The sequence below is a fragment of the Seriola aureovittata genome, chromosome 15, assembly GCF_021018895.1.
Source record: "Seriola aureovittata isolate HTS-2021-v1 ecotype China chromosome 15, ASM2101889v1, whole genome shotgun sequence".
Classification (NCBI taxonomy): domain Eukaryota; kingdom Metazoa; phylum Chordata; class Actinopteri; order Carangiformes; family Carangidae; genus Seriola; species Seriola aureovittata.
Window position 1 is genome coordinate 21555706 of NC_079378.1, and position 18799 is coordinate 21574504.

The 18799-nt window shown below is 40.5% G+C and overlaps 2 protein-coding genes across 2 annotated transcripts; both read left to right on the plus strand.

Annotated features, from left to right (window-relative positions):
* The first annotated feature begins 334 nt into the window (after nucleotides 1-334).
* thap12a (THAP domain containing 12a) lies at nucleotides 335-4550 on the plus strand. Its single transcript, XM_056396463.1, has 5 exons — nucleotides 335-499; nucleotides 1273-1390; nucleotides 1659-1757; nucleotides 1849-1885; nucleotides 2011-4550. Exons 1-5 carry the CDS (start codon nucleotides 414-416, stop codon nucleotides 3825-3827), a joined length of 2157 nt encoding a protein of 718 aa, XP_056252438.1. The 5' UTR covers nucleotides 335-413; the 3' UTR covers nucleotides 3828-4550.
* A 449-nt stretch (nucleotides 4551-4999) lies between these two features.
* si:dkey-250d21.1 (uncharacterized) lies at nucleotides 5000-18217 on the plus strand. Its single transcript, XM_056397201.1, has 11 exons — nucleotides 5000-5436; nucleotides 7297-7417; nucleotides 8786-8893; nucleotides 8999-9035; nucleotides 9189-10990; nucleotides 11143-11173; nucleotides 11508-13273; nucleotides 13408-13456; nucleotides 13655-15453; nucleotides 15858-15894; nucleotides 16049-18217. Exons 1-11 carry the CDS (start codon nucleotides 5348-5350, stop codon nucleotides 17581-17583), a joined length of 7374 nt encoding a protein of 2457 aa, XP_056253176.1. The 5' UTR covers nucleotides 5000-5347; the 3' UTR covers nucleotides 17584-18217.
* The last annotated feature ends 582 nt before the right edge of the window (nucleotides 18218-18799 follow it).

The following is an 18799-nucleotide window of genomic DNA, read 5'->3' on the forward strand; positions in this document are numbered from 1 at the left end:
AAATTAACATCACAAACTAAAAGTATACGCACTGTTGTTTGTCTTAGGCCTTTACGGATAAATGTACAAAACATATAAGGACAAATAAAACAGCAGGGATCCCCTGGTGTTGTGTGGTGGACAGGGTATACTTTTAATGTTATGTTTAGGACTTTCTTTTTTGACAACCTAACATAGCCTAGTTGGCATAGTGTTATTGTAAGCGTGTGGATGAATAAGAAAATGTAAACGCGTTTTCATATTACACATTCTACAATTTACAATCTTACTTCAAACACATTCATGCACTTTAATTTGAAATCAAAAATCGGAAGTTATCCTCTTGTTTCAAGGGGCTTGATAGCTACCATTAGCAGTTGGCTATCCTCAGAAGGATCTCACAGCAAAACACAGGTGTATTATACACACGTATAATGCAGAATCACTGTGCGGTGCCGAACTGCACTAGTAGCATATCCGACCCTCAGCCACTCTTCAGGTTTCCTCATGATCCAGAAAGGTAACTAATGCTAACAGCGATGCTAAAGCAAACAGGAAGCTCTCTAGCTACCCAGAGAGAACAGTATTATTTGTAGGTAAAGTAGCATGTGTGTTAAAACAAGGCTACGTTTGTTTTTACATGTTTTGTTGGTTCAGCAACATTTAATTCCTATCTTGTCGTGCAGCACATTATTAAAGCTTTTACAAGTTCAAATCTATTTCGTTCTCGATACGCAAACTAAATTCAAAAGTTTGACAGGTTCACGTGTCTTTGCTCATTGTTAAACGTACACACACTGGCACATAAGATCTTGTGTTAAAATGCTGCAGCAAAGCCGGTGTAACTAAATAGAACATGTTGGTTAGTTTTCTGAAGGACTATTTCCAACGTGCAGACCTGGCACAGTTTATTATTGATGAAAAGACACGTCAATAACCACATGGTTAATCCTAATATAAACCCTGTGGTAAACTATCAGTGTATCAATCTCCCTACTTGGCTTTTGCATGACATGTTAGTGTATTATATTACTAAGCTAGTATATCCATAATATCTTACATATTAATAGCATTAAAAACATCCATGCTTGCTTAGATGCTTTTGAATTGTTTATTAATGTATTATTCACTATTACATTCTCAGTCATTGTTACAAATCACAAAATATTGGACAAATGTTCAGCATGTTGTTAATAGTTTGTCAAATTAATATAGCAAAAAACTATAATTGACTATATAACCTGAATTTCTTTTGACTTTTAAACTTGTTGTCATTTTGACCACTCCTTTCAGATCCAAGAAGTGGGTTGAAAAATGCCAGAGGAGGGACCTGATAGACAAATCACCAGACCAGCTGCACAGACACTACAGACTGTGTGGAAAGCATTTTGAATCATCCTTGATTGATAATGTAAGTTTTCAAGTTGCACAAGGCCAATGTGACGGAAGATATGGCAGTACTTTTCATGTAATTGCTAGTCTTTATAAGTAAAATGTGAGAATTCAGCCCTGCATATTATTTCATTAATTATTTAATAAATACCTTATGTTTTGTATTGCTTGGTGAATATTTAATGTAGATATTGAATACAAGTTTAATATAGTAATATTCTTGATTCGGTCTTGTATAATTATAATATGCAGTATAATTAACATTTTTTGCTTGACTTTGTTGGCAGGGTGCTCAGTGTACAGTGTTGAAAGATGATGCCATACCAACTATCTTTGACATGCCTAGCCAACCTCAAAATGGACAGGTGAAGCGCAACAAAGAGACGGTGAGTGAAAAGAAATAGTTTTAAATGGGGGAAAATAATTTGTATAATTTGATTTCTGCAGTTAACTTGTCTTGTCTTTTTATTTTTGTAGACCAAAGATGATGAAACAGAGAGTAAGGGTAGAAAAAGTAAGTAGAAATATCAATACACACATTTATTTCTGACAAGGAAAATGAGTCCCACACCAACAATTGTCACAAGATGAATGACTGAGTTAGTTTCTATCTTGCAACTGTTTCTTTTTCCCTCTTAGAAATGAAGAAGTCTCAAGACACAGACACAGCTAAGGCAGATGTCCAGACAGATGAGGAAGAGGAATACAGAGAGTATCTCAAGTCTTTATTTGAAGTTCTTGTACTGTTGGGAGAGCAAAACATTCCTCCCACGGGGCCTGGTGATAGGAAAAAGGATGGTCTTAGGGAAAGCAACTTTCAGGCATTGTTAGATTATCGCATGAATTGTGGAAATGAAGTCCTGAAGAAGAGGTACGATGTGAATCAGGAGTGCTGCTCCTCAGTTCAGCTGAGTCAGCTGATTGAGGTGTGTGAGAAATGCATCCGCAGTAAGCTGGTGGAGGAAGTTAAACAAAATGGCTTCTTCTCATTACTTACTGATGATCTGGTGAAGATCTCTGGAGAATGGCACCTCCCTGTCTTTGTCCGTTTTGTGGACCAGTCTAACTGTCAGCAGGAGAGGTTTTGTGGATTCTTGAGCTTTGAAGGAGATGGAGATGCCCTGGCAGAGAAACTACTGTCTGAAATGGCTGACGAATGGGGTTTGGATATGGAACAGTGTAGGGGTCAGGCCCACTCCTGCACTGGGACACATTTTAGTAAAATGAAAACATTTTCTGCCAAACTGATTGACAAGTATCCACTGGCAGTGGTTACTCTGAGATCTACTCGTACACTGAATGTGTCGTTGGCCAATGGTATGGTTTTGTCAGGGGTTCAGCTTGTCATGTCTACCTTTAAGAAGATTGAGTCCTTCTTCAGTCAGTCCAATTTACTGCAGTTGGAGTTGGAGCATGCTATTTTCATTTTCTACCCAGACAAAGAGGATAAAGCTAATGAACTGAAGGACATCTGTCATACCAACTGGACCAGACGACATGATGCGTTTGACGTGGCAGTGGAAATCCTAGAGGCACTTCTACTTTGTGTGGACAGCGTGCATGACAATGAAGACATGCGGTGGAGTGATCAAGTCACACATGACGCCTTAGAGATTTCAAAAGCACTGGCTGATTTTGAGTTTGTCATGGCATTGGTCGTGCTGAAAAACGTGATGACACTTACTCGAGCATTCGGGAAGAACGTGCAAGGGGAAGCACCAGATGCCCATTTTGCTGCAACCAGTTTAAAAGCTGTATTACACTCCCTGAAGGAAGTGTCTGACAACATTGATGTGTATCATGAGTTCTGGAACGATGAGGCTGTTAACCTAGCCACAGCAATGGAGATCCCGGTAAAGATTCCTCGGTCATTCTTGAGAAAGCATCACTCAGAATCTGGAACCATTCAACCAGATAGTTACTACAAGAACAACCTGTCTGTTCCTGTGGTGAACCACATCATTAACGAAATGAATGAGCTCTTCAGTGAGGACCACTTGAAGTCTCTGAGGTGTCTGTCACTGGTCCCTGCCGTCATAGAGCAGCATAAGTCTACTGAACCTGAAGAAGAGAGCATACAGGTGTTTAAAGATTACATCCCTAATGCAGGAACCCTCTCTGCCGAGCTACACTGTTGGTGGGTTAAATGGAGCAAAAAGGGCAAAGGGGAGACTTTTCCCTCTAATATCCATGAAACACTGCAGCAGGCCGATTTGAAGTTCTTCCCAAACATGCTTGCAGTCCTGAGACTGATCGGCATCCTGCCTACCTTGGCTCTGGAAGACAGCTGCAACGTGGCGTATAAGCGCTTCAAGATGTACATGGAGAACACGCCTGACAAATTCAAATCTAAAAGCCTTGCTCTTTTGAACATGAACTATGATGTTGGGTTTGATCTGGATTCAATGGTTGAGGTCTATATGAACACATACCCTGAAAGGGGCGAGGTTATGTGAGTCAAATCAGTTGTAATATGGTAGTTAAGCCTCCAGGCAGATTATATACAGATTTGTTAATGAGTCGTGCAGATTGTGCTACCTTGATCTTGAGATAAACATCTGTTTATCTGTTGTCTATTTTATTTCCTAGCTTTCATATTGAAGTATTTTTTTCAATTTTTGTGATAAAATGTAGAATGTAAATGAACTAGCAACTGGACTGCAAAGTGTCATACAGACATCTCTGAATTTTGTTTTTGTTGTTTGCCTTTATGCTGTTTTCATTCGTTGACTCCATTGTTAGAATCAGTTGCAAATGGCTGGTGTTTTAGAGTGTGTTAATACTTTTAAACTTTGTTAAACAGTTTTTTGTGTGTGTTTGTGTGTCACCCACGGACCTCCTGACATTTAATAAGTGGGTAAGGGGGATGAGCCATAAAACCCTCCCTGAACATGTAAATAAAGATACCGTAAGCTCTTTGCTTTAATAACCTTTTGTGGTCCTCATTCTAAACTAACCTAATCTTAGCCATGCTCTGAAACAAGGTCTGTTAGAAACAAAAGTCAAAATGCTGAAACAGGACAGTGCCTAAAATATATGTAATAATGATGTGTCCTTAAAATTATTCACCATGTTGAGTTCTGTTTGAGTTGTTTTCAGGTCCATGGTGAAGTGGAGACCATGACAAAGTAATGTGAGACTTTAAGTCTTCTCCTGTGAATAAAAGGCCCTTAATTTTTAAACAATGTCCTGTCCAGTATCACAATGGATCTTGCTCTTTGGTACTATGTCTACAAATGGAGTATATGCTTGTTCCTAAACAGCTGAGTCACTGTCTGCCCTGAGAGTCAAATTGCCAATATAGCGTCTTGTTTAAATGATTGAAAACTTAAATATAAAAATATTTGGTCTATGTATATTTTTAACTGCAGTGACCAAAGAACAAATATGCCTTTTCAGTCCACTGTGCTCCACCATATATATTAAATTCAGAGTTTAAAAAAACACACACACTAGTTGACACAGTATGGGCCGGTTTATGGTTTGGCAGAACTAGGCCTAGTCTATAAAAACGTGTTGTCTAACCACGTCTGAAATCAAAAGTATTTGTAATTGGTCTGAAAGACCACGTTGGAGGACTTGGGCTGCTTCCCTGCTTTGTTCGGTTAAACTGGAATAGGATGGAAGTTATCTTGACAGTGAAACTCTTTGGCCGGCCTGGCGGGGCCACTCTGCCCTCTGCTGAGTAACATGTTGTACTGCACGGTGTAGTTCCTGTTTGGTGGGATAACACGCTTTCGGCGACTCTTGGCTCACCACGCAACATCAACTTTTGAAAGCATGGAATTAGTAGGTTCTTAGTTTGCCAAAGAGACATTAAGCTAAAACAACACTGAAACTCAACTGTGTCGGTTGCAGGTTGTGCCCAAGGCATGACTCTGTAGACTCTCCTGCAGGTTTGCTCATAGTAGGCTTGCCAGCTTGCAACCGCCAGCTAAGCTAGCTAACTTACCAGCTAGCTACATTGCAGTCCAAAATGACTGACTGCTGCGCCGCGCCGAGCTGTGATTACCAGCAAGGGGAATCAACCACTACACTTTTCAGCTTCCCCGTGGATCCGGAGCGGTAAGACATATACTTAATTCATTGAGCCGTGGGTTAGAAATGAGCCCTGAGCATGCACAATGAATGTGTCAGCTATCCACAGTTAGCACTGGCGTTAGCCTAACATCATGTTGGCTAACAGTGACACAAGTCTGTCGAAAATGGCGCAGACTAGTTACTCTTGAAAGAAAAAATCGTGTGAAATAGGCTCCGTTCACTGATTTAGACTCAGAGACCGACAGTGACTTGTGATATTGGCTCCACCAGTTTATCTTTGTGTTCAGTCATTTCACAAACCCAATAGAAACCATACTTAAAAACTTTTTTGTGCTGTAATTTAAATCGCCATCGGTACACGACACCTACCGTCTCAGTAGTGTGTAACGTTAAGGACTGACGTTAGCTCAGGAAAATTGAAAATCCACCTATTGATAATGCTATTTTCTTGTGGCTGTAGCTCACTAAACAGCGTAAATCACACAGTCATTTTTACAGTGCAGTTCATCTTGAACAATATAAACTGAAACTTATATTTACGTCGATTTAAAAGGTGATACCCGTATGAATAAAGAGCAGTCTAGCGCCTCCCTTTATCCTGTTGCTGCTTCATATATGGCGCTGTTTTTTCACTCTGAGATCCCGGCCGCATTACATAACTATAAGCATGTTATCTTGCTTAAAAATCAATTGAATAGAATTAATTTTAGAACTGTAATTTCATGGCAGCTGTAGTTCAGCTGGCTGAATCACAGCACTGTGTCTGTGCACAGGAAATGTAACCTCCAAGCCAGAGGAAAGACTACCTCCGAATACATCACGGGGTCTCAATAAATTGAATGCCCAGCCCTGCAATGAGTTTGTGTTTTTTTCTTCCCGTCCCTTTGCCGTGTGCTTGTTTTAAAACTGGTACCCACCTAAAAATGTGTTAGATTTACGGAATTAAATTTCATTTGCTTTTGGGCATTTCTATCCACCCTTATTCTCTGTATGCATCAATTAAATAAGTTGACAGGAGAGGGATATATATATATATATGAAAAATAAAAGACAGAATACAAGCGAAGAGCAGATATAAAGTGGTGAAGGCTTTAGTCACAGCTTAATTCTTTCTTTTATATCATCGTTAACACTGAGGCAGGGTTACAAATGCAGATAACCAAAGCAGTTTCAATTAGGTGTATCAGCCGAATCCAGTTAATTGTTCCAGACTTGACCTCATAAAACCAAACACATAATCTAACAAACCATTATCTTTGTCTATCTTTGTCTTATCTTTGTTATCTTTGCATTCTGTCAGTGATGAAGTCATTTAATGTAACTGGCATTTTAAAAGTTGTGTCAGTGGCCGACTGAAACAGTTGGCATTTACAATGGTTTGGACCAATGTTATATTAAAGTGATTGTCTATTGTATAAGAACAACAGTCAGTTTTTCACCCAGTGAGTATGTTGAACATGTTGAGATAAGAAAAGCAGGTCACCTTTTTAAATAATTATTGAATAAACATTGTTGCTATGCTTCTTGATGCAAGTATTGTGCCTCCAGTGTGTCATAACCTAATTAACCTGCTTAAGGAAGTAGCCTAGCTCAAGCAGCCCTGCCCGTTGCTGCAGTCTATATTAATGTAAAGCGTCACCATGCTCATTGTCAAATTGGTGCATCACAGTGAACAGCGTTCAAAATGGAGCAGACTGTTTTCACCTCAGAAATAATTGGGAGTTCTCCAACCTTTCAGAGCTCTTATGGATTTTTGTCAAGTCATTATTTAATTTATTTAGAGAACAGAAAATAATGTGCACAAGTGTTTTGGCAAATGCCTATTTTAATCAAGTTTATGGTTTTGAACCCAACCATTTATTCTTCCCCCCCTCTATTTTTCAGCTGTAAACAATGGCTGAACAACTGTCGTCGCCAAGATTTGTCATCAGAGCCTCCTGAGCAGGTGCATAAGCTGTACAGACTTTGTGCAAAGCACTTTGAGCCCTCTATGATCTCTCATCAGGTAAGATGCAGATTTATTGCTCATTACCCTTTTGTGTGTTAGACAAGAATAGGAGTTGCCATTTTCTTCCCTGATTTGTTAATACAGAATTACCAGTTTATTGGCTATACTTGAAAAACATCTAATGCAATTTAATCCAAAAGCTCAAATATAATCCATATCTTTGTGAAGCTTGCAAAGTAAAAAGAAAAAAAAGAGATGTTTTTAATGTTCCTTATTCACTTACATGTAAGTGATACATATGTGCAATCAATCAATGGAGTGTAATCCAATAAAACTATAGCCTCAAAAAAATCCCACAGAATTGTATCAACATCACTTTGATAGTGTCAACAAAAACTGAACATTAAACTGGTTTCAGGAAATATTTAGATCCCTTCACTTTTATACATTTAATTTTAAATGGATAAAACTTCCTTTTTTGCCCATCAGACTACAGTTAGTAACCCATAATAACACAGTGAAAATACATTTTTTTAAATTTATTAAATTATTATCATTATTAAAAAATTACATTACAATTAATTTAAGATAAACACAAAGCTTGTGCTTGTGTATTTAGACCCTATGCTGTGGCTTCCTTGAGATGTGTCTACAACTTGACTAAAGTTCAGTGACGAGACAGAAACTGAAACCTTTGGGCAGAACTCCAAACACTACATCTGGTGAACACCAGGAACTGCTCATCACCTAGCTAATACAATCCCTAAGGTGAAGCACGGTGGTGGAGGCATCATGCTGTGGAGGGGCTTCTTAGTGGCAGAAACAGGAAGGTCAGAATCTAGGGAAATGAGAGAAAACATGTTTCACTTTGTCATTACTGGATAGTGTAAATTGATTGGTAAAAATGACAGTTTTATTCATTCAAAATTAAATCTACAACAACAAACAACAAAGTGTGCAAAAAGTGGATGGGTCTGAATAATTTCTGAAGCCACTGTAAGCTACTCGTGTACCAAAACACATGGAATAAGGGAAAATGAATATTGAGAATTAAATACAACACTAAAAGCAGCATGGAAGAGACTGCTTAATAAGCGATGACCAGATAACATTGATACTGTCAGGCAACAACAGTTTTTGTTGCTCAGTGACATCGTGTTTTGGTTTGTTGGATAATACCAAGGTTCTTTGTAAACAACAAAACCTTTGGTTACTTTTTAGTGACCTTTATCAGGCTTTGTGTTGATCAGAAGTTAGGGTAAAAAAAAAATTCTAATCAATTATCAAAGTCTTTTATAATCATTAGATAAAACATACTTATAGTTGTATTTATTTATTTTAATATCATATGGTGTCAACTTGAATTTTAGAGGTGTAGCATAAAAGTGTTACCGCCTTTTTTTGTTTCTGTTTTTTTCTTCCTAGAGTGCCTCCAGTTGTGTCTTAAAGGAAGATGCTGTTCCAACAATATTTGACTTTACAACTCCTGCGAATAACCAATCAACCTGCAACAGGAAACGAGCTAGAGATCCTGTAAGTGTGTAAATGTTTAAAATGACTGCATTTTTAAATGATTGCAAATAACTTTCATCAGACATGAAAAATGCAAACATGTAATTATCCTTTTAATCTTCCTAGTCGGAAGAGGAACCTACTTCTGTAAAGAAGACAAAAGGTACAGTACTGCTTGAAAAAGTCCTTATTAGTTGTTGAATTTCAGTCTGTTAAAATGTATTTGCCAAGTTGTAAATATTGATTCACTGATTGAATTTGCAATTTTTAAAAATCATCTCCCCCTTTTTATTGAGTTTTTTCTCTTTCCTATCAGAAAACACAGCAACAGCAGATGTGACTGAGGAGACAAAAGAATTGTCTGGAGAGAACAGTGCAATGCCTGAACTGCTGACAGAGAGCCTAACACAAGAGGACGTGGCCAGCTCCAAAGCAAAAGAGACTCTGAAAGTATATTTTAAAGAAATCCTGGCACTGACTGGATTCAGCATCAATGGTGCAAACATCAACACTGATGAGCCGATTGGAGGCACTAGGGGTCAGCAAGCTCTCAATCGTATCTGTGTGGAAAAAATTGACAAGAAAGAAATCCTCCAGTTCAGTGAAGACCTCATGCGAGAGGAGATCCAGAACAGCCTCAGACTGGCACGATTCTTCTCCATTCTGCTTCAAGATGTGACTAGCATAGAAGGAAAAGATCAGATCCCAGTTTTCATTAGGTCTGTGACAGTAGCTGGGTTCCCTCAAAAGCACCTCATTGGGTTCCTGCCATGCGACATGGATGCAGAGAATCTGTTTTACATGCTTCTGTCTGAGTTGAGAAACAAGTGGGGGCTGAGGATGGAGCACTGCAGAGGACTCACTTATCTGGTTACAGGCAGTATGTGTCAGAAAATGCGAGACCTTACCTGCAGGATTCTGCAGGAGTTTCCACAAGTAGTTCTGTCACCAAGTGACCCATATGCCTTCAACATATGGATCATTCGCTGCATGCCTGTGTCCTCCATCCAGAAGGTTGCAGACGCTGTAGAGGAGGTGGCCTCGTTACTCAGGAGAACACCAGAGCTGTCCAAAAGATTGGAGGGAAAGATCCAGATGACATATGGGCATGTAAAAGGGGAAGTGGAAAGGATCAAAGCAGCTGTTAGTGGGAACTGGGAATATAGCACTGATGCCTTCCAGACTATGTTAGATATTCTGGAGCCATTCCTGAACTGCATCAATGAGATGATTTCAAAGGTAGATGAAGACACTGCTGAACAGATGGCCAAGCTCAAGCCAGTTTTGAAGAATTTCAACTTCATCATCACACTTGTTGTTCTGAAGAACACTCTCTGTTGTGTGAGCATACTCAACTCAAGTCTCAGGGGAATAATTAGCATCAGCAGTACCTTGCAGTACACAATTTCAAATGCCTTAAAGCTGGTAAACAAATATCAACAGGAGCTTGCAATATTCCACAGGAAATGGTTTTCAGATGCAGTTGGCCGAGCCAAGAAGCTGGGAGTGGAGGTTACTAAACCAGAGATAGACCAAGGAGAGACAACTGAAACACCACTGGAGGACTTTTACAGAGAAACTCTGAGCCGGCCTGTCTTGCAGTATCTTGTTGCAGAGGTGAAGAGAGTGTTCAGCACTGAAATGGTGAGGATTCTACGATGGCTCTCGTTAGTTCCATCTTACATGGCTGACCACAATTTCAGCATTCGCAGGGATAAAGTAGCAGACGCCAACTTGAACAACCTTGCAAGGCCTGACACATTCTACGAAGAGCTTGGTTGCTGGGAAGTGAAATGGAGGCATGCAAGCAAGCGCAGAATCCTACCAACGACAGTGTTCGCTACACTCAAGATTCCAGATATTGGGTTTTACCCAAATGTGCAGAGCTTGCTGAGGGTGTTAGGCACTGTTCCGTGTGTGAATGCGGAGGCTGACGTGTATGGACAATACCATATGGTACTGGAGCGGTGCCACTCCTACCTGAGAGCTACACCAGAGGACCAAAGACAGTGCAGCATGGCATATGTCTATGTGAACCAAGATGTGCACTTCAACGTTGAACAAATGGTGGATTCATACGTCCAAAAGCATCCAGACATCCTGCAGTTGCTGCAAGTGGTGCGTAGATTTCCATAAGCAGAATTCCATTGAAGTTTCATAGCTGACTTAAGTGATAAAGCAACTCTTCTACTTGAAAGTACGTTATTTAGTGTGTGTGTGTGTGTGTGTGTGTGTGTGTGTGTGTGTGTGTGTGTGTGTGTGTTTTACAGGATGATGACACAAAAGAGAAGACTCCCAAAGGTGAGATATTTTTTAAATTGTTGATTGACCATATCAACAGGCTGTTCTGTCAGAAATTTTAAAATATACAATTTTAGGCAGTTTTGTGAAAATACAGCCTCATACAAAAAGATGGTACAAAAAGTTACAGAATAATGGCTACAGTATATTTTAAGGAAATCTGTGTAAGTTTTGGAATTAAATGTGTTGGCGATATCTTGAACAAGTTGAATAGTATTTTTGTTAAACTGCAATATTCAATGCACTTTTTTTGCTTATTTACCAGTCCCTCCCCTAGTAACTAACATGATGAAGTAAAATCTGCTTACACAACCATTCCCATTTTTCATTTCAGTGGCAGGCCATGGAAACCATGCTGAGAAGGACACTGAAGAGGAATTACAACTCATAAACCTAGAGATGGATGCTGAAAGGCTTGTGGAGCTGAAGTGTGCAGAGACTGACAGAGAAGCTCTTAAATCAGCTTTACAGGCTGCAGTGACGGCCGCATACAGCAGTCAAAGCAGACTACATAGTGACACTTCCGCTCAGGATGGAGAGGTTGAGTATGTGACCAAGTCTGAAATGAAAGAAGTTCTTACTGTGTGCGAGAATGCTGTCAGGGAGGGAATCCTCACTGAAGTGGGAACTTCATTCTTTTCCTTGTTCATCGACCGTGTTGTACAACTGGGGGAGAAAGACTATCTTCCACTTTTCCTTAGGTTTGTGGACAGTTTTGATGTCATGCGGCTGGAGTTGATGGGATTCCTTGAGGCAGATCTTGATTGTGATGCCATGGTACAGCGTCTCCTGGAAATAGTTACCGTTGAATGGCGTCTTGATTTGAACAACTGCAGAGGTCAAGCATATCTAGGCTCTGGTGACGTGTCCTACAAGCTGAAAGCTTTTGCCTGCAAAGTTCAGGAGAAACATCCTCTTGCTATAAGCACACACTGCTCTTCCTACTCTTTCAACACATGGTGGTCAAAATCCATCCCAGTGCCTGCTGTTAAAAGAGCTCTGGATACATTTGAAGAGGTTTTGATGTTTTTTGGGAGCAGTGTTACTCTAGAAAAACAACTCGACCATGTTATAGCCTTTGGTCTTAGAGAGAGCTATGAGAAGGTCCAAGAGTTACAAGGGAAGTTCTGTGCCCTGTGGCAAGAGAAGCATGACTCTTATGAGGTGTTTGTGCAGATGCTGGAGCCCCTGGTCGAATGTCTGGAGAAAATCAAAAACAACCCACAGAGATGGAAAGCCTTTGTGTCTGAACAAGCCGGGGCACTTCTCTGCAAGGTCATGGAATTTGATTTCATCATTGCCATGGTCATCTTAAAGAATGCATCCTCTTTTACCAGAGAGCTGAGTGCAGGTCTCCAGAAGGACCACTTCAGTGCCGCATCCCAGCTTTGCCAAATCAGTGGTATTGTGGCCACTCTGAACCGAGTAAAGACGAATATGAAGGTGTTTCACCAGAACTGGTTTGATGAGGCTTGTGCAATTGCACAGAGTCTAAGAGTGCAGATTGAAGTGCCTGAAAACTCTGTGCAAAGGGACAGCATGATGAAGCCCGTTGGGTTTTACAAAGATGGCTTAAGCGTGCCCCTAGTAGATAACCTTATCAATGCAGTGAAGGATCATTTTTCAGAAGACCACAAAGAAGCTCTCAACTTCCTTTCTCTGGTTCCATGCTCAGTCACAGTGAGTTACATGTTTGAGAGCTTGAAGTCAAAGCCTCCTCTCTATAGCAGTGATCTTCCCGATGCTGACAACTTCTTCACAGAGCTGTGCTGTTGGAGAGTAACCTGGAAGACCAAAGTGGCATCTGTGACCATCCCAAACTCCATATTTCACACACTACGTCTGCCACTCATGCAGTACTTTGGAAACATCAATGCACTGCTGAGGATTATGTCTGTGCTTCCCAGCACAGCACTGGAGGACTGTGGTGTTGTAATGCGCCACAAGAAGTTTCAAGAGTACCTGAGAAATACAAATCCTAAAGACAGGTCCTCGTGCTTGGCTATGCTGCAGGTGGGCACGGACTTCAGCAGAGACCTGGACCGTATGGTGACCCAGTGTTTGAAGGTTACACCGCAAGCCTTGGAGGGTATCTGCCTGGTACGTACTTTTATTCTTTAATACTAAAAAAAGACAGTGTTACATTTCTTGTTTATTTTTGTTGTTTTATTCTCCATATTTTATTAATTATATGAATGTCAGACTCATTTTTATGTACCTGGGTATATTCACAGGACAAGGAATCCAAAAGTTTCATCAGGAACTCTGAAAATAATATGGAAGGTATGGTTGTTGAGATATTTTATTTTTATTATTTTATTACATATTTAATAGCAATTCCTAGTTATAAGAGCACATTACCTAAATAATAAGTTATTAAAAGTTGTTGTTTTTTTTTTTGGTTTTTTTTGGTTTAGTTATTTTCAGTGTTTACCATAACCGCCATGTTGTTTTCTATGCTGTTCTCCCTGATACATTTAGTTGATTCTATCAAGGAGGAAGCTGAGGAGCTCAAAATTGAACAATCTCCTGACAAGATTGAGGACCAAGACATGAAACCAGCAGAGGAGAACGGGCACGCAGGAGATAATCGGCAAAGTTTGGTGACAGTATTCAGACTGGCTGCACTACTGGGGAAAAAGAATAGCAGTCTCTCTGACCTCTCAGAAGATGACAGAGAGCATTTCATCCAGGAGCTCAGCATGTGCCACTGGTTTGGAAGGGAGAACAAATGCGCACCTTCTCTAGGTGATGATGAAATGGTGAACCTCCTCATAGATGGAATCAGAGATGTCATACTCAAGGAAATACAGGAATCTCCATTCTTCTCACTGATCACAGACAAACCTGTGAAAATTGCCGACAAGACGCACCTACCTGTGTTTGTCAGGTATGTCGGAGAGTCTGCCCCAAAAGTTGAGCTCATGGGTTTCTTACCATTTGATGAAAACTGTCATGTTGATACACAAGCGAATAACCTTGCAAAGATTCTCACTGAAGACTGGGGCTTACCAATGTCTCACTGCCGAGGACAAGCATTCATGCACTTGGGCTCAGGTTACCAAAGCCTGAAGAAAATGTCTTTGGATTTCCTCAAGAGTTATCCACTCTCTGTTGTAACACCAAGTGAGTCTTGTGGCCTTGCCCATTGGCTGGCAGGAAGTGTGCCTTGCCCTTCAGTAGCAAAAATGTTGGATATCACAGAGGACTTGCTGCTGTTCTTTGATGAATCTCCTTGTCTAGAGGGACAGTTGGCACAGGCTGTTGATGGGCTTTTAAATATGCCAAGAGAGGCCCTGGAGGAAATTCCAGAAACATGTTGCTCAAGGTGGAAAAAGAGAGAGGACTTCTTTGACATACTTGCTGACACATTGGAGGGTATTCTCAGCTGCCTGGATGCTGTTAGCTCTAGTGCGACAGGTGCCAAGTCAATGCATGCACAAGTTCTCTCTACCGCTCTGAGAAATATGGATTTCATTGTCACCCTTGTGATTTTGAAGAATGCTTGTGCTCCCCTTCGTAACTGTAGCACTGTCTTCCGCTGTGGAAACCCTGCTGATATTCTCTGTGAAGTGGAAAAAATCCCCTCAATCATAGAGACTCTCAACAAAATGTTAGAAAATGTGAGCACACTGCACTCATCTTGGTTTGAGCAGGCCTTTCAGCTAGCAACCAAGGTAGCTCCAGAACAAGTATGCTTCTCAGAGGAAGCCAACAGCTATGAATCTCCTGAGTTATACTACAGAGAAAATCTGAGTGTCCCTCTCCTCAGAAGTCTCATTGATGAGATGAAGTACAGCTTCTCAGACAGCCACTTAAAAGCCCTGTCGGTCCTGTCATTGCTTCCCTCCTGCAATCCACAGCCTATTTTGTCGGAGTCCATGGACAAGCCATTCGGCCTCTACCTTACAGACCTTCCTGAGCCAGAAGCAGCCGAGCAGGAAATCAGTGCCTGGGCCACAGTCTGGAGAGAGAAGTACCAGGATGGTGCTCCTCCAACATCCATTGCTGAGACACTTGTCCATCCTGAGTCAAAGAGCCACCCAGCTGTTACCTTACTGCTTAGGCTAGTAGCTGTCCTGCCGAGTGTCAGTATGGAGTTTGATCTGATGAAAACCACGCTGAATTCCATGAGGGATCTGTTAAAAAACACTCTATGCAAAGGCAGTAGAACGGATCACGTGTTGCTCCACTCTCACAGCTCAACACTGCAGAGATTACCAGAGGTCATTGAGCGGTGTATGGAGGTGGATCCAGAGAGCAACCCATGTCTATCCCAGGTAAAGTAAAAATGGTTGGATCATGATGATTGTGAGTTTCCCAGGCAAAGATTTACAGCTTTCCAAATGTAAATATTTCTGAGTTTGCTTAATCTTCTATGATGAACTGAATATCTTTGGGTTTTGGATAGTTGGTCAGACAAAACAAGACATTTGAAGTCTTCACCTCGAAGTCTGGGAACTTTTAACATGCATTTTTCTGACATTTTAGACACCAGACAAAAATGGTTAATCAAGAAAATAGAAATAACTTAATTAATTGATGAAGGAAAAACATTCAGTAGGTGCTGTCTTGAATCATACTTTGCTTAATCATCATATTGTAAAAGGAAAGAAAATTGAAATCTTTTAACAGCAATTCTAATCAGCATTACATAACCAAAATTGTTCTGCATATTTTTTAGGTGATGGGAACTTTGCAACGACTAAAGCTGGACAGTGGTAAGTGCATTCATGGCAACTACATGATTAAGACATCACTGTGAATAGTTCTGACTGTAGGAACACAATGAGCAGTAAATAAGCAAAAATTTTGTTTTATATGAAGGTCTTTGTGCGTCATTGACATGTTTTTATTTTTTATTTTTGAAATCAGGAGCCATTGAAGTAAAACCAGGGGCACCAACAGAATTGCAAGCCTCCAGTGTAGCAGAGAATCCTGCTGATGGAGAGGTGAATTTGGCTCATAATGAAGTGATACTGGAGGTTGCTCAAGGACCAAGAAAAGCAGTATCTTTCTATGAACCACAACTACGTGAACAAATCCTCAAGGAACTCTGGGACTCTCAGTTCTTCACAGTTATAACTGAGCAAGCTGTTGAAATTGACGGTGAGCTCTATGTCCCCTTGTGCATCAGGTACCTAAATAAAGAGGACATCCAGTGTGAGGAAACACTGGCATTTATCCCTTACTGTGAAGACCCAGTTGTCCTTGCAGATGCTATTGAGACTGCCCTGTCTGAGAAATGGGGGCTTAACATGGAGTACTGTAGAGGTCAGGCCTTGCTGAGTGTTGGTGAAGTAGGAGCTCAGATGAGGGCTGTAAGTTTAGCAGTAGCTAAAAAATACCCCCAGGCTGTAAGAACTGTCAGCTCTGCTTTGTCTATTAATGTATGGCTGGCCAAATCTTCTCCTGCTGAAGAAGCAGCTGATGGAGCAGTTCTCATAGGCAAAATATTACATTGGCTCACAGAGGATGCAGAACGGCAGAACAAACTGGAAGACATGATCATTCACGTGTTCCAGCACGATGAAGGAAAAGGTAACGAGCTGAGGGACAAACTCATCAAGAACTGGGAGAAGAGTCATGACATGCATGAAGTGATGGTTGAGATTTTAGAAGCAGTCATGCTATGCTTGAATGAGCTGAAAGGGGAGGGAAGTATTTCAAACCAGCAGCAAGCATCACAGTTCTTCAATGCAATCAGAAACTTTGAGTTCATCCTATCAACCGTTGTGCAGAAAAACGTCTTGAGTGTGACTAAAAAGCTAAGCCAGTCTCTTCAGGGCAAACCCTTAGATATGTTGCTTGCTGTGAATAATTTGCCCGATCTCAAAGCGTCCCTCAGTAAACTGAAGAGTGAAATTGACACCCATCACAAGGCCTGGTTTGAGGAAGCTGTCGCATTGGCTTCTAAACTCCATGTCACAATGTTGCATTCGGTGCTTCAAGAGCCATTGAGTGAGTTTTACAAAGAATCAGTGAGCATGAAGGTTGTAGAGCACTCAATTGCAGAGATTGATGACCTCTTCACAGAAAAGGTATTGGATACTTTAAAGTGTCTGGAGATTGTGCCTTACGCAATGTCCAAAGTAGAAACCAGCATTCTTAGTGGTCTTGTGTTCCGCCTGTACAAGGAGGACTTGCCAGATCAGGTCTCCCTTCACTCTGAGATGAAGTCATGGAAGGAGAAATGGTTGGATCCCCTAGCCGGCTATCTCCCAACTACTGTGCTCGATACCCTCAAGACGTCACAGATAAGAAGTTTTAGTAACATTGAGACTCTCCTCAGACTGCAGGTCATCTTGCCTTTTTCAAGGAGGGAGAGCAACTTCAGGCAAGGAAAAAGAAGCTTACAGGAGTTCATACAGCAGAAAAAGAGATCCCTCACTGAGCTCCATCCTCTGTAAAAGCCACAGGTCTTCCGTCACGGTTAGCAGATTTGAGTAATGCGTTTGAGATGTCACCGCCACCATATTTAAGAACTATTGTGTCTCAGCGCCAATTGAGCCTGAACTCAATATTTCTATGTACATTATTGATCTAAATTCTTTGAAATTTCCTTTTGTCGTTTTCCTGCAAACCAGGCCCTATGTTATGTTTTTTTTATTCTGTAGTTTGTACAGTTGTACTGCCCAATGGGACCAATATCTTGGCAAGAAAAGCAATGCTCCACTGATGGTTATCAATGCGTGTGCCTTGATGCAAAACTAATAATTTACCCCATGTATTATGATAATACAAATGTTTAAAAATGTCCCATTGGCCTGTGAAACAACTCTATTTTTTATCATTACCAAAAATGACCAGACTGACTTCTGTATCACTGTCATAAATTCATTATAATTATTAAATTGCACCCTTACCTTTCCTGGGCACAAATAGAAATAGGTAGTTCCATCATGTCTTCTGATGATTTCCCATGTTTCCTGTCTGTTTGCAGGAATGAATTTGCTGTAAACGTATCTTTGAAAGAATGTTTCCTTAATAGGAAAACCTTCATATATATATTTGTCAGAAAAGTAATAAAATGCTCCAAAAATATGTTTTTGGCTTTTGAGTTTCTCTCTTTTTTCAAGCTAGATGCACAGTGTTGTGAGCTTTATGAGTTGTCAAGTTTAGTCACGTCTGCAAGTTAACACAAGATGGCGCAGTGAGGCTATAATTTTCTTTAAGAGGAAAAAACTGAATCTGATAACAAGTGGGACTTTAAAAGGGTAAGTATACCTGTAAGGTTTTTAACTAAGTAATTTTCAATAGTGAATCGGAATACCTGTAGGGATGGTACTTCCTGTTAACCTTGGTCAGGTCCAGCTGGGCAGAATGAGGTCCTGTAAGTTGGATGCTACGAGCTACTAGAACTATTCTCTAAATACACTTTACACTCTTACTGATATTACCATGCTGGTAAATGAAAATGCACAGCTACAAATGGCCTGTTTGAATTATTTATTTGTTTATTTTTATTTTTTTGGAGAAGTAAAGCAACACTTTCCCATTCACAGTCACTGTGATATCGATATGCCTGATTTTAATTCTAAAGGCATGTGAATTTGCAAAACAGGCTCCCGCTGTTAATGATTGCTGACTGAATACAGGCAATCCACCCTCTAGTTCAGGTCATGA

Coding starts and splice junctions, on each gene's coding strand:
- thap12a (XM_056396463.1), top strand. CDS start 414: ATGCAGAATCACTGTGCGGTGCCGAACTGCACTAGTAGCATATCCGAC. Junction 500..1,272: donor TTTCCTCATGATCCAGAAAG/GTAACTAATGCT, acceptor CACTCCTTTCAG/ATCCAAGAAGTGGGTTGAAA. Junction 1,391..1,658: donor AATCATCCTTGATTGATAAT/GTAAGTTTTCAA, acceptor CTTTGTTGGCAG/GGTGCTCAGTGTACAGTGTT.
- si:dkey-250d21.1 (XM_056397201.1), top strand. CDS start 5,348: ATGACTGACTGCTGCGCCGCGCCGAGCTGTGATTACCAGCAAGGGGAA. Junction 5,437..7,296: donor TTCCCCGTGGATCCGGAGCG/GTAAGACATATA, acceptor TCTATTTTTCAG/CTGTAAACAATGGCTGAACA. Junction 13,457..13,654: donor CTCTGAAAATAATATGGAAG/GTATGGTTGTTG, acceptor TGATACATTTAG/TTGATTCTATCAAGGAGGAA.